At 42.4% G+C, this 13,258-nt stretch overlaps 2 protein-coding genes across 2 annotated transcripts in view; both read left to right on the top strand.

Moving 5' to 3' along the window:
• Window positions 1-3,450, top strand: part of aldh1a3 (aldehyde dehydrogenase 1 family, member A3) — a 64,419-nt gene extending 60,969 nt beyond the window's left edge. The window contains exons 11-13 of the mRNA XM_034196612.1: window positions 182-339; window positions 1,150-1,224; window positions 1,311-3,450. Of these exons, the coding sequence (XP_034052503.1) occupies window positions 182-339; window positions 1,150-1,224; window positions 1,311-1,380 (303 nt within the window). The 3' untranslated portion in view covers window positions 1,381-3,450. The remainder of the gene's footprint in view (window positions 1-181; window positions 340-1,149; window positions 1,225-1,310) is intronic.
• A 216-nt stretch (window positions 3,451-3,666) lies between these two features.
• lrrk1 (leucine-rich repeat kinase 1) overlaps window positions 3,667-13,258 on the top strand; it is a 138,157-nt gene continuing 128,565 nt past the window's right edge. The window contains 2 exon segments of the mRNA XM_034196605.1: window positions 3,667-3,803; window positions 10,963-11,108. Coding sequence (XP_034052496.1) covers window positions 11,039-11,108 — 70 coding nt within the window. The 5' untranslated portion in view covers window positions 3,667-3,803; window positions 10,963-11,038.

Raw genomic sequence — 13,258 nt, 5'->3', positions numbered from 1 at the left:
TAACAATTGTTTTAAAAATCTAAATTATTCTTCTTCTATATATAAGTCCAGCTATTATATATTTTAATTACACATGTATGTTTTATTCAATGTGAATGTCAAACAAAGGACAGGAAACAAAAGCATTTCATTTCACACTGGGATATTTGACTGGTCTCAATTGATATGTTTGTCCTCTCAGATCTTTGGTCCAGTGCAGTGCATCTTCAGTTTTAAGAGCCAGCAGGAGGCCATAGAGCGGGCCAACAGCTCCCGGTATGGCCTGGTGTCCGCAGTGTTCACAGCCAGCATAGACAGAGCTCTGTCTGTGTCTGCAGCCCTGGAGACTGGCACTGTCTGGTGAGTCCCCATTTCATTTGCCTTTTTTATTTGTCAATAAAACAACATTTACATTTTATTCCAACAGCATCATGGGGCAAAATTCAGGCATGATCTGGTGAAGTAATGTAATGCATGATCATTATACAAAATTCGAAACATTTTTCAATGTGTCGTTCTAGCAATTTTCTCTACTATCCATATTCACATATCAAACAATATGCACAAAAGGAACACACAATCAGAGACTAAGAAACAATATGGCTGACTGACTCCACTTGACAATACCACTCGTAAAAAACTGATCCTCAGCGAGCCCCAAGTGGTCTGTAATATCACGGCTGAGGGAAGAACTCAGCAAATTGGACTTAATAGCGTGTGATCACCATGAGAATAAAATCAAATGCTGCATTTTCCTCCACAGCCATAACTGCACCATGTATCAAACATCAGTAATGTCTAACTTTAAACTAAAATTGACATTACACACTGCCCGATATGTATTGATCAGCCTCAATCATACGAAAGCAAAGATGCAAACACGCAATGAAACTGAGATTTTTGTCACGCAAAAACATACTCAGCTTTGTTAAAATTAAATGCATATTGATTTTGGTTCTCAGTTATTCTAACAAATGACATGTAATGTAATGTTAATTGTTTCTCTAACTTTAACGTTTTAACAGAAAATTATCTGAAATCTTTATTTTGTATTATATGTTTTACATTTTTCGACTGGCCTTAATTTCACTGCTGGTAAAGGGTTTCTTTTATGTGATTACAATTTGGTTTTGGCCCTTATTACGTTTTGTGTTCTCTATCTTTGTTCAGGATAAACTGCTATAACGCCCTTCATGTCCAGACTCCCTTTGGAGGGTATAAGATGTCAGGCAATGGACGAGAGCTGTAAGAACCATCACTGTCTTCATATTTCAGATTATTCACTTGTTTCCTGTGTGTTCCCTCACCATGTGTTGTTTCTCTCCTCTCAGGGGAGAGTATGCTCTGGCTGAGTACTCAGAGGTGAAAGCAGTGACCATCAAATTAAGAGAAACTCTGTGAGAAGGACTACACTATACACCTCTGTCTTCACTCATGCTGCTGAGGCTGAGTTTAGGAATAGATCGGAATAGTTGGTCACTATGTCAGATCCCAGAAGATTGATGTTTGTTCACCTTTTCTCTTAAATGATGTAGGTGAAGAAATACTTTTACTTAACAGTTTCAGTAATGTCAGTATAAAAAGCCATTATTTAAAAAAAAAATACTGAAACGATGATTGGATAAAAAAAAGCGTTTGCTTTATGGGCCATTTTTAGAGCTTTCTGCCCTCATGAGTAGAAGACATAACCTACATGTTTAAAGTAAAGGTGATCTCTGGTCTTTGGTGTCACATGTGAATCCTCTTTCTCCGTTCGTCCACTGACTCCTCTGTTCGTCCACTGACTCCTCAAGTCGTCCACTGACTCCTCTGTTTGTCCACTGACTCCTCTGTTCGTCCACTGACTCCTCTGTTCGTCCACTGACTCCTCTGTTCGTCCACTGACTCCTCTGTTCGTCCACTGACTCCTCAAGTCGTCCACTGACTCCTCTGTTCGTCCACTGACTCCACTGACTCCTCTGTTTGTCCACTGACTCCTCTGTTCGTCCACTGACTCCTCTGTTCGTCCACTGACTCCTTTGTTCGTCCACTGACTCCTCTGTTCGTCCACTGACTCCTCTGTTCGTCCACTGACTCCTCTGTTCGTCCACTGACTCCTCAAGTCGTCCACTGACTCCTCTGTTCGTCCACTGACTCCTCTGTTCGTCCACTGACTCCTCTGTTCGTCCACTGACTCCTCTGTTCGTCCACTGACTCCTCTGTTCGTCCACTGACTCCTTTGTTCGTCCACTGACTCCTTTGTTCGTCCACTGACTCCTCTGTTCGTCCACTGACTCCTCTGTACGTCCACTGACTCCTCTGTTCGTCCACTGACTCCTCTGTTCGTCCACTGACTCCTCAAGTCGTCCACTGACTCCTCTGTTTGTCCACTAACTCCTCTGTTTGTCCACTGACTCCTCTGTTTGTCCACTGACTCCTCTGTTCGTCCACTGACTCCTCTGTTTGTCCACTGACTCCTCTGTTTGTCCACTGACTCCTCTGTTTGTCCACTGACTCCTCTGTTCGTCCACGTCCACTGACTCCTCTGTTCGTGCACTGACTCCTCAAGTCGTCCACTGTCTCCCAGTTGTCCACTGTCTCCTCCGTTTGTCCACTGACTCCTCCTTCGTCTACTGACTCCCACTCGTCCACTGACTCCTCCGTTTGTCCATTGACTCAAGTAGTCCACTGACTCCTCCAGATGTCCACTGGCTCCTCCAGTCGTCCACTGACTCCTCTGTTCGTCCATTGACTCAAGTAGTCCACTGACTCCTCCAGATGTCCACTGGCTCCTCCAGTCGTCCACTGACTCCTCCAGATGTCCACTGGCTCCTCCAGATGTCCACTTGCTCCTGCTCTGTGACCTTGGATTGACTGGTAGGAGCCAGTGGATGCTGGAAGAAGTTTTAGGCGTTTACAGACAGCTGAAGTTGTGGGTCCTCTGGTCCAGGGTCCTTGCTCATTCTGATGTAGTTTCCCTGTCATAATTAAAACCACAGAGACTACAACTCAGCTAAAACGTGAGCTTAGCCTGATTGATCCGATCTCCATTTAGAAAACACGCATTTTAAATGTTTTCGCCTGCCGTCTTGTAAGGACACTTGCAAAGCATCAATTCATGGTTTTTCCTAACCGGTATCAGTATAGTTATTTCTGCATCATTTTGAAACGTGTATGACAGTTAAATTAGGGGGAAATATGTTCATGTTGTTGTTGGTATCTTTATATGTGTAGTAAGAGCCAGTGAGCAACGTACTTTCATAATGATTTAAAAAAAGCTGTTAACACGTGATAAAATAATTATAATAATAATTGTTGGCGTTAATTAATAAAGCGTTAACTTGCCCAGCCCTAGTTTTAATACATCCTGCTTAGGTTATGATTATTGTATGACAAGCTTTTGTAGTTTAATACAGATTAACATAAAGCCGTGTTCAATTTATTCTGTTGTCGGAAATGTGTTTGAATAGAATAAAAGAACGTGTGGCAAAATAGGATTCTGTGTGTCTATTTTGAACAATGTTCAACTTTATTTCTGTTGCACTGAAATGCACATTACTTTCTTCCTTGGTTCACTTTATTTTTTTCTTCACTTGAATGGAAATATTAATACGCTGTTTAGAAGTAAGACGGCTGTCGGGAATTATTTTGAAAAATAAGACCGGAAAAGCCGCCGGTGTCCGGTCTGACTTGACACCGTGCGTGTGGGTTGGAAAGTTTGCATGCAGGGATCAGGAAGTGGGCACAGTATAGCCCCGGGTGAAGCTGTTTGGCGGACCAATGTTCTGTACTGTCTGGAGTCATTTCTGGATCCTATCTGCAGTAATGTGCCGAGCAGCCATCAGGTGAGTTGGCTAACAAACTGCTACGTCATGTTTCAACTATTAGCGGGTTTTCCTTCGTAAATCTGAGGAAGCATTATCTATTTAAACATCATTTTCTAATAATCTTTTATTGTAAATACTCACGAAGTACTTTTCATATCGTTAGGCCTGTCATTATTCTGGTCGGCTATTACAACAACAAATACACACAGACAAACACATACTCACTTTGATTTCAAACCTCAACACATACACACACAGACAAAGTTTGTGTGTGAGGATGAAACACAAATAAAAAAACCGGTATGTTATAAACACGCAGTGAATAATTAATATATTTAAAACTCAGGTTATTTTGTCCTGACATTTCTAAATAGATGTCTTCTACTTATGTCGTGCTTTTGTTTCTCAGCATTTGGCTCATAAAGCAGGCTCAATAAGGTTTTTCCACCAGGTTCTGCTGCCTTAGTTAGTGTCTTATGTGGTGTAGATTCACTGAGAGTTGAAGATGTTAATGCTCTCAGACAGAGCGACTCTGGGTTTGTGACACTATTATTATTATTATTATTATTATTATTAAGCGTCTTTGAACATTAGGAAAAGCGCTATAAAAATCCAATGTATTGTTATTATTATTATTATTATTATCCACTGTGCTATTGCTGTGTTGTAGCCTAGTTACTAACACTGTTCCGTGGAAGCCCTCTGTTACATCACATTACAATATTACATTTAGCTTTCTATTATTATTATTATTATTATTATTGGCACAAGGTGAACACAGGTGTTTTTTTTTGTCTGTAACAGAAGATATCTATGGGGAGTTTGTTGCATCATTTAGGAGCCAGGCAGGGGCGGATCTAGAAAAAATATTCATGGGGTGGCAAGAGGGTGGCAGGAGATTTTGAGGGGTGGCATCCCCTGGCAGAAGTATGCTGATTCAACACATTCTCACTCCCAACTCGGCCTATGTTGACGTTATGCCAGGGTCCCTGTCCTCACTTTCCAACGCGAGGGGGGCCCTTTAGCGTTGAGTGTCAACTATCAGGGAGTCCCATTGACTTGCTTAGATCTCCCTGAACGTTGGTAATAGACGAGTTGGGATCACGGCGAAATGCTCTCCGCAGATCCATTCTCACAGCGTTTGTCAATCTTTTTATAACTCAATATCAAGCCACACTTATTGTGTTTACTTCTTTATTTTAATTGAATAATGTCGGACTTTTGTTGACGCAAGTTAGGGGGAGAGTAGGGGCTCAGAAAACTGAAATATGTATTGTTTCATCGTTTTTTCCTCCTAATTTTGTATTCTTTTCTAAACCACACACTGTTATTTACTCTAATAAGACACAATTATCCTTGTGTTTATTTATTTGTTTGATTGTATAATGTCAGACTTTTGGAGTCCGTCAGGACCGAGTCGGAGCAGCTCATTCGAACACAGGAAGCTGTATTTTCAAAATAAGAGTTCATTTTAATATTATGTTTGATTATATTATTTGTATTAACTAGACCACTGGGCCATGTTAAGACCATCTTTTCTGTCGGTTTGATGTTACAAATATAAAAACAATATATGTGTGGATAACAAAATACATCCATCATAAACTAAACTGGAAACAGCAGTATATTTTATTGTGTTAACTGTAAACCTGAGTGCTTTAACCGCCTAGAGCAGGGGTCGGCAACAGGCGGACCGCGGTCCGGATCCGGACCCAGGCGCCGACCTATACGGACCCGGACCTATAATCAATACATTAATAGGGGATTTCCATTTTGATGGGGCGATTCTATTTTAACTGCCGCCGCCAGGGGGCGATAGAGACGAGTGAGCGATACAGGGAGAGAAACACAGAAGAAGAGATGAGAGCGCGATACAGGGAGAGAAACACAGAAGAAGAGACGAGAGCGCGGCAGAGAGAAGAGGAGAGGAAAGTGAGTGAAGAGAATAATTAGCGATACAGGGAGAGAAGCGGAGAGGAGAGAGAACAGGCGTGTTAGCGGCAGACAGGGAGAGACAAATAATTACACATGGCGCTCTCCAAGAAGAGGAAAGTGGACAGTGAGAACAGAGATTTTAACCCTGAGTGGACTCATTCATGTTCATCCTGCCCACTGGGAGCACAGAGCCAGTGTGTCTCATATGTTCAGAGGCCGTGGCGCTCATTAAAAGTGCCAAAACGCCACTATGAGACAAAACACAAAGTGTTTGACCAAACATTCCCTCTCAAGTCAGAACTGAGGTCACAACAAATAAGCAGTCTCAGAGCCCAATATGATCAGTCCACCAGGATCAAAATTAAAACTAAATATCGTTCCAGAGCAGGCTAACCGAGGCTAACCAATGAGCACCTGCATGTGTGTATGAGAAAGGCCCTGACTCCATTTCAGCCCAGATTTAAACTCCTGGCAGGACAAGCTCGAGCTCAATTCTCACACTGAATTAAAAAAAAGTGAGTGAGGGACTGCAATATAAGAGGGAAAGAAAGAGAAACTTTAAAACTGTTCAGTTGTTATGATGTGTAAAGACTAGGGATGTAACGATACCAAAAACTCACGGTACGATAATATCGCGATTAAAAAGTCCACGGTACGATATTTATCGCGATATTGAAAAATTACGGAGCCCTGGAGGGTTCATAGAGAGAAAAATAAATAAAACGTGGCCACGTTTTACTTTCTCGTGCGCACGCTTTAGTAACTCGTGCGCACGAGTTACTAAAGCGTGCGCACGAGTTACTAAAGCGTGCGCACGAGTTAATAAAGCGTGGCCTCGTTTTATTTCAATTGAGGGATTCCTGTCCGTGACTCACAGTATCTGCTGCCCACAGCTGTTTTATAGAAGGAAAACCTCCTTCACTTTATGAAATCTCTGCGGCACCAGTGGCCTGTACTACGAAGCAGGATTTGCTATTTACACTATTCATTCATGAAGTATGACGCTGCCCCTGTCAGCACGCGTCTCCATGTTTGTGATTGGTCAAATGTTGCTAACCCCGTCCCTTTCACGTGAGCGCGCTCTCAGCCGGACAGAGAAACCCTGGTTGATTTACTGAGTTGATAACCAGCTTCGTAGGACCGCTTATCGACATCGCGTTTGTTAGGGTCAGTTAAGCCCCTGTCACACTGTCCCGAAATTGACACCCGATGGACACACGATAAAGGAAATGTTCAAATTCGGCTGTGATCGTAGCAACATCGGGCCATTCGTGAGGGCATCTAAGCCATCGTATGACCGCCGGTGGAGTTTCTCAGGCTCCGGCAGCAACTTTGTGAGCGGCAACTTCGTAAGGCACTCGTGAGGGCATCTTGTCAAATCGTGTCATCTTCGTGTTATCATCGGTGCATTCACCCTCACTCTGATCGGGGCGAATGCCCGATGGCACCGATGATAACAAGATGCCCTCACGATGGCCTTACGAAGGGCACAATTGACACACGAATTCAACACGAAAATGAACCTTCACAAGGTCCTTCGGCCATTTTTTGGCATGCCAAAGATTTTGCCACCGCTCACGAAGTTGCTGCCGGAGCCTGAGAAACTCCCCCGGTGGTCATACGATGGCTTAAGATGCCCTCACGAATGGCCCGATGTTGCTACGATCACAGCCGAATTTGAACATTTCCTTTATCGTGTGTCCATCGGGTTGTTTTATTGCACAACAAAATCATGTAAATATATTATGTAAATAACCCAATTTGTGTTCTGTGAAACTAAAAAGGATATAATATATTATTTTGAAGGACAGTTGACAGGAAGTTGTTGTTGTTATGGAAACAACATTACGGAGAAAATGTAATATTTTCTACATATAACGACGGATAAAGTAAAGAACAAAGTCTGAAGATATCAGTACAGTATCATAGTACTGTAACATAATTGTTTTTGGTACTTTCATTGCAGTTGTATGTCTTAAATGTAATGTAAATGTTGGCTTCGTGTGTGGTTCGGGGCCATCTTCGTGCGAAATTCACAATTCCATATTCGTGTGTCCATCGGGTGTCAATTTCGGGACAGTGTGACAGGGCCTTTAAGCCGGGTAAATCGAACATATCCAGGTCCAGGGTCTGTTGAACTGGCTTCGTCGTACAGGGCACTGGAGGCAGTAACGTGTAACTCAGCAGAATCTGAGAAGAGCAGCACCAGCTGCAAAGAGCTGTGCCTTTTACTGTTTACTTCACTAGAACCGCTGAATAGAGATCGAGGCTGCTACGTTTAACCACACACACCTATACACACATCGAACTGAGTATTCCCCCTCGCTTTATGAAGGAGATGTCCTGTCACCGGGGCGCATTATGTGTGTGTGTGTGTGTATCCGACACCACCGGCATTTGTTTTCAAATTACCACGAACAGCACACGCACACACACACACAAAACGAGGCCACGCTTTATTAACTCGTGCGCACGCTTTAGTAACTCGTGCGCACGCTTTAGTAATTCGTGCGCACGAGTTACTAAAGCGTGCGCACGAGTTACTAAAGCGTGCGCACGAGAAAGTAAAACGTGGCCACGTTTTATTTATTTTTCTCTCTATGAACCCTCCAGGGCTCCGTATAAATAAAGGAAAAAATGTGAATTCTTTTATTTCTTTTTTTTATTTCTTTATTAAATAATAAATCTGATTTGTACAGCATTTTAGTAGGATAGTGGTATTTTAAAGTGTCAACAATATAATAATCAGACCCTGCAATAGAATAAATAAAGTTTCACTTTAGTTTTTCAAGTAACTCAACTCTAACTCACTCACTCAGCATCATCAAGGTTAACTTTTAGGAATTTGAGCATGTCCACATTTCCAGGTAGAAGCTGGGATGTTTGGGCGTTTACAATATCCCCTGCTGTGGAAAAAAGTCTCTTGCTTGGTACTGATGTTGCTGGGACAGAGAGATATGCTTTGGGCAGTAGGTAAAACTGCATTGTCTCTCCACCACTTAAAAAAAAATGCAGTTTTTGCCAAGAAGGTGAGGCTTATTGACAGGGCGAGATATAAACATACTGTTGCTACTTGTCAATGTCTCTAGGTATGTACATGTAGCCCTGTAAATACGATGTCCTTTTGTGTTATCTGTTGTTGTATGTTCATGTTGTAACCATGTTGGACAGGTCTCCCTTGAAAAAGAGATCGATGATCTGAATGGGACCATCTGGTTAAATAAAGGTTTAAAAAAAATAATTATTTAAAAATCGCGGTACATTTTGTCAGTCTCACGACGGTATTGAGACATCTATTTACCGCGATATTCGATATATCGTTACATCCCTAGTAAAGACTGATATGTTCTATAATCGGCTGAAACTGTTAAGTCATGATGTGAAATGGTTAACAAAGAAAAAGAGAAACTCAAGCTGCTGCTGCACTTTATTTTATTTATCTAAAATTAAGCACTTTTAAGATGCACATATTTTCAAAAGCTATTTTATTTATTTTCTCTATTTTATTTTTAAATGCTGCCCGAGAGGAACATTAAACATATCCACAGTATTTACTGTATATCTGTGTAGTTCAATGTGAATTGACAATAAATATTGTTGTTTATGAATTGTACTTTCTTTATTTGATTGGCAGTCAGTTGTGGATTACATGCAGACGTCGATACAGGACCCATCCGAATCCAGTTTTGGATAGTCTGCCATGGTTTCATCCCATTTCAAAGTGCTGTTAAGTTCAGGGAGCTCTATGCAAGTCAATGGGACTCCCTGATAGTTGAAACTCTATGCTAAAGTGCCCCCCCTTGCGTTGGAAAGTGAGGACAGGGACCCTGACATAACGTCAACATAGGCCGAGTTGGGAGTGAGAATGTGTTGGCTGATTTAATCGCAGTCACATCAATCAATGTTAACTTGGAAAGCCACAATATTGATATTTTAACTCGATAACATTAGTTGACATTATTGTGGCACATCAGTAAATCCTTAAATATAAATATATAAGGTGGCAGACATCATTTAATGAATTTTAACTGAACAATAACTGAATGAGTTTGTCTCACTCTTAGACCAGCAGGGGTACCAAATATATGCAGACTGCTGCAATAAGAATATTAATTAACTGTCTCTTCGATGTTTGTCTAAATTAATATGATACTATTAACAATCATATCATTCATATCAGCTGTCAATCACTTTTATGATTCACATATTCAGTTTTATTATTAAATCAACTATATTTGTTAGTTAATGATGAATGTTCCTCAAGATGCTTGCTCACCCTCCTTCAAATTTGAAAGACAAGTAATCACGATCCTATATCAAAATTCAAAATAATCAAAAGAACAGTTCAGCGCCCCACAACTTTACTGCAAACCTGGACATTACATCATAAATAACAAACATTAAAGAAGTGACTAACTGCATCAGTTAGGGTTAAAAAACGTGTATTCAGCTAAAACATAAACATCGCTGCAGTTATTATCCAGTGGAAAGCCCTTACCTACTGGCCTAGTTAAATCAAAGTTACTTTCTTTTGGCTGGGCAGTGAAGTTTTACACACCGTCTTATTTGACTTTCTCAGGACTCAAAACTGTTTTTTTGGGGGCAGACCCCCACAAAGAAAAAAAAATATGTACACATAAAAGGTCATCATCTAACAGTTTGTTATGCTCATCCGTGAGCAGAGCATCAAGTTGACATGTCTATTACAGCTGAATGCGCCTATTACCATTTTGTTCAGCAAAACGCCTCACAAACTTATTAAGATCAACAGCTTTAGTGCGTTTTGATTCAATGCTGAGTACAGCCAAACTAGACAGGCTCTTCTCTGTCATTGTAGACCGCAAATACTTCATTATTTCCGTCTACTTGGGTCCGAATGCTTCTCGTTTTGCACCGTCACGTTCAAATGAAATTGCCGCCAATCATATTTCCACGCTCGCGTCAGGGCCGGGGGAGGGGTTACAAGGCTCGCGTCTTGTGCTTCATTCACTTGCACTCGGACATTAGAGACTTTCTCTCATAAATGTCCGATGAGCCACAACTTTTCTTTCAAAACAAAGCTGCCAACTGGGTTGGCAGCTGTGGAGGCAAGGCCTATTTTTAGGGAGGCAGTTGCCACCCCGGTAGATCCGCCCCTGGATCCCACTCACCCATGATGAGGGGGGCGTAGTAAGCCAGGTGTTCAGTGCAGAGTTTAACAGGTATAAATGTTTTGATGTGTGTTTCCTTTTCATCACTGCAGACGTCTGCAGATGAGTGACAGCTGAGTCCAGGCTCCCTCTCTGTGCTTAGAGTGATTAACCAGTGACACCAGTGGGATGTCATACTGGTCTGTTGGCCTTCCCCAGGATACTGCAGACGCTCTCAGCAACATGGAGCAACAAAGCGGTAAGTCCTCACTCCAGACAGCCGTGTTTTCATGCTGTGGTGTTAGAAGCAGCAGGCAGCTTCACTATCACCGCACTGCTTACATTTAGAAAAAAGAGAACTGAAAGTGTGGTTGTTTGAGAGCCACAAGCTCATCTGTTTCTGTCTAAACGTATTTATGAACCAGACAGTGCTCACTGATCGGGATGAGAAAGTTTTGATCTAATATAATACACAAAAAGGCATCTCTGGCGTCTTTACTAACATATTACAGTAGGCTGTAGTACAGTTGTGTGCGGAATGACAGTATGGTAATCGAGGTTGGCAGACCTCCAAGGCCAAAGGTGCTTTCACATTCTCTTCGCAGTTGGGAAGTTTTTTGATGTGTTCATGAGGTTAAGCCGTACTGTAAAAAAAAAAACAGTAGGACGCTGGAATAATCAGGATCCTCTCCAGAATGTGACAGGATCTACCTTGGCCTATGCTTTACTCTTCAAACAGTTGTTGTGTAAATCTAGCTATTAGTTGTTTTCCATAATGCTGCTCACAGACACAGAGAAACAGACAAAAAACACAACCTCCTTGACAGAGGTAATGATAGATGATTGTGCGAAGCAGCAGGAGATGTAAGAGTGTGGTTGAGATGGTACATGGTTTTGTGATCTATAGTTAAAATTGTCTTTAAACTTCCTGTCTACATCCAATATGGAAACATGTCATTTTGTGTTGGTTAACCTCTTCTTCTTGTGACCATCCTGTGCCTGCATGTACCTTGTGTGACCAGTTTCACAGTGTAACAGGGCACAGCTTCTGCACTGTGCCGTATCAGCTTGTCATGTAAATATAGTGTTAACTTCCTGTCTGTCTTCTGCTGAGTCTTCTTTCCTCCATCTCTCTGTGTAGAATAGAATAGAATAGAATAGTTTAATGTCATTATACATGTACAATGAGATAAATGCTTCTCCCTTTCAAGGGTGCCATCAAATAAAAAACAAAACATCACAACATAAGACAAAATACACGCAGCATACATACTTAGGAATAAGGGATAAAGGAATAAAGAATAAAGTGCAGTAATTATTTCCAGGAGTATAAAAATAAAATCTGTAATGTAATAAATAATAATGATCCTCTGTGCTGCTTTTACAACTCTCTGGAGCCTCATCCTGTCGGCCTCAGTGCAGCTGGCGTACCACACTGTGATGCAGTATGTCAGTAGGCTCTCGATGGTAGAGCGGTAGAAGGTCACCAGCAGCTTAGTGGCCAAGTTGTTCTTCCTGAGCACCCTCAGACGCTGCTGGGCCTTCTTGATGACAGCTGTGGTGTTGTCCTTCCAGGAAAGGTTGTCGGTGATGAGGACGCCGAGGAACTTGAAGGTGTGGACCCTCTCCACACACTCGCCGTTAATGTCGAGGGGAGCGAGGTCGGTAGTATTCCTCCTGAAGTCTACGATGATCTCTTTGGTTTTTGTGGGGTTCAGTGCCAGGTTGTTCACTGAACACCACGCTGAGAGCTTCAGTACCTCACTCCTGTAGGCCGACTCGTCTCCTCCTGAGATAAGCCCCACCACAGTGGTGTCGGCAGCAAACTTGACGATGATGTTCTCTGGGTGGGCTGGACTGCAGTCGTGGGTGTAGAGCGAGTACAGGAGAGGGCTCAGCACACAGCCCTGAAGAGAGCCGGTGCTGAGAGTGCGGGTGGAGGAGTGATGGGGGCCAAGTCTCACACGCTGGGGGCGGTTAGTGAGGAAATCTTTGATCCAGGAACAGGTGGGTGGGGGAAGGCCTAGGTTTGATAGTTTGCAAACTAGAATGTCCGGGATGATTGTGTTGAACGCTGAGCTGTAGTCAATAAAGAGCAATCTGACGTAGCTCCCACGATGCTCCAGGTGGCTCAGTGCAGAGTGGAGAGCTATGGCTATGGCGTCTTCAGTGGATCTATTTGCTTTGTAGGCAAACTGGTGTGGGTCGAGGGTGGGGGGAAGGCAGGCCTTTATGTGATGTAACACCAGCCTCTCAAAACACTTCATGATCACAGGTGTGAATGCAATGTGGCGGTAGTTATTAAGGCTGTCTGTGGTTGCTTTCTTTGGAACAGGAATGATAGTGGCTGTTTTAAGGCAAGGTGGGATGACAGCTAGTTTCAGGGAGAGATTAAAAATGCTGGTGAAG

The sequence above is a fragment of the Gymnodraco acuticeps genome, unplaced genomic scaffold (genome assembly GCF_902827175.1).
Source record: "Gymnodraco acuticeps unplaced genomic scaffold, fGymAcu1.1, whole genome shotgun sequence".
Classification (NCBI taxonomy): Eukaryota; Metazoa; Chordata; class Actinopteri; order Perciformes; family Bathydraconidae; genus Gymnodraco; species Gymnodraco acuticeps.
This window is presented reverse-complemented; position numbering and strand designations above follow the sequence as displayed.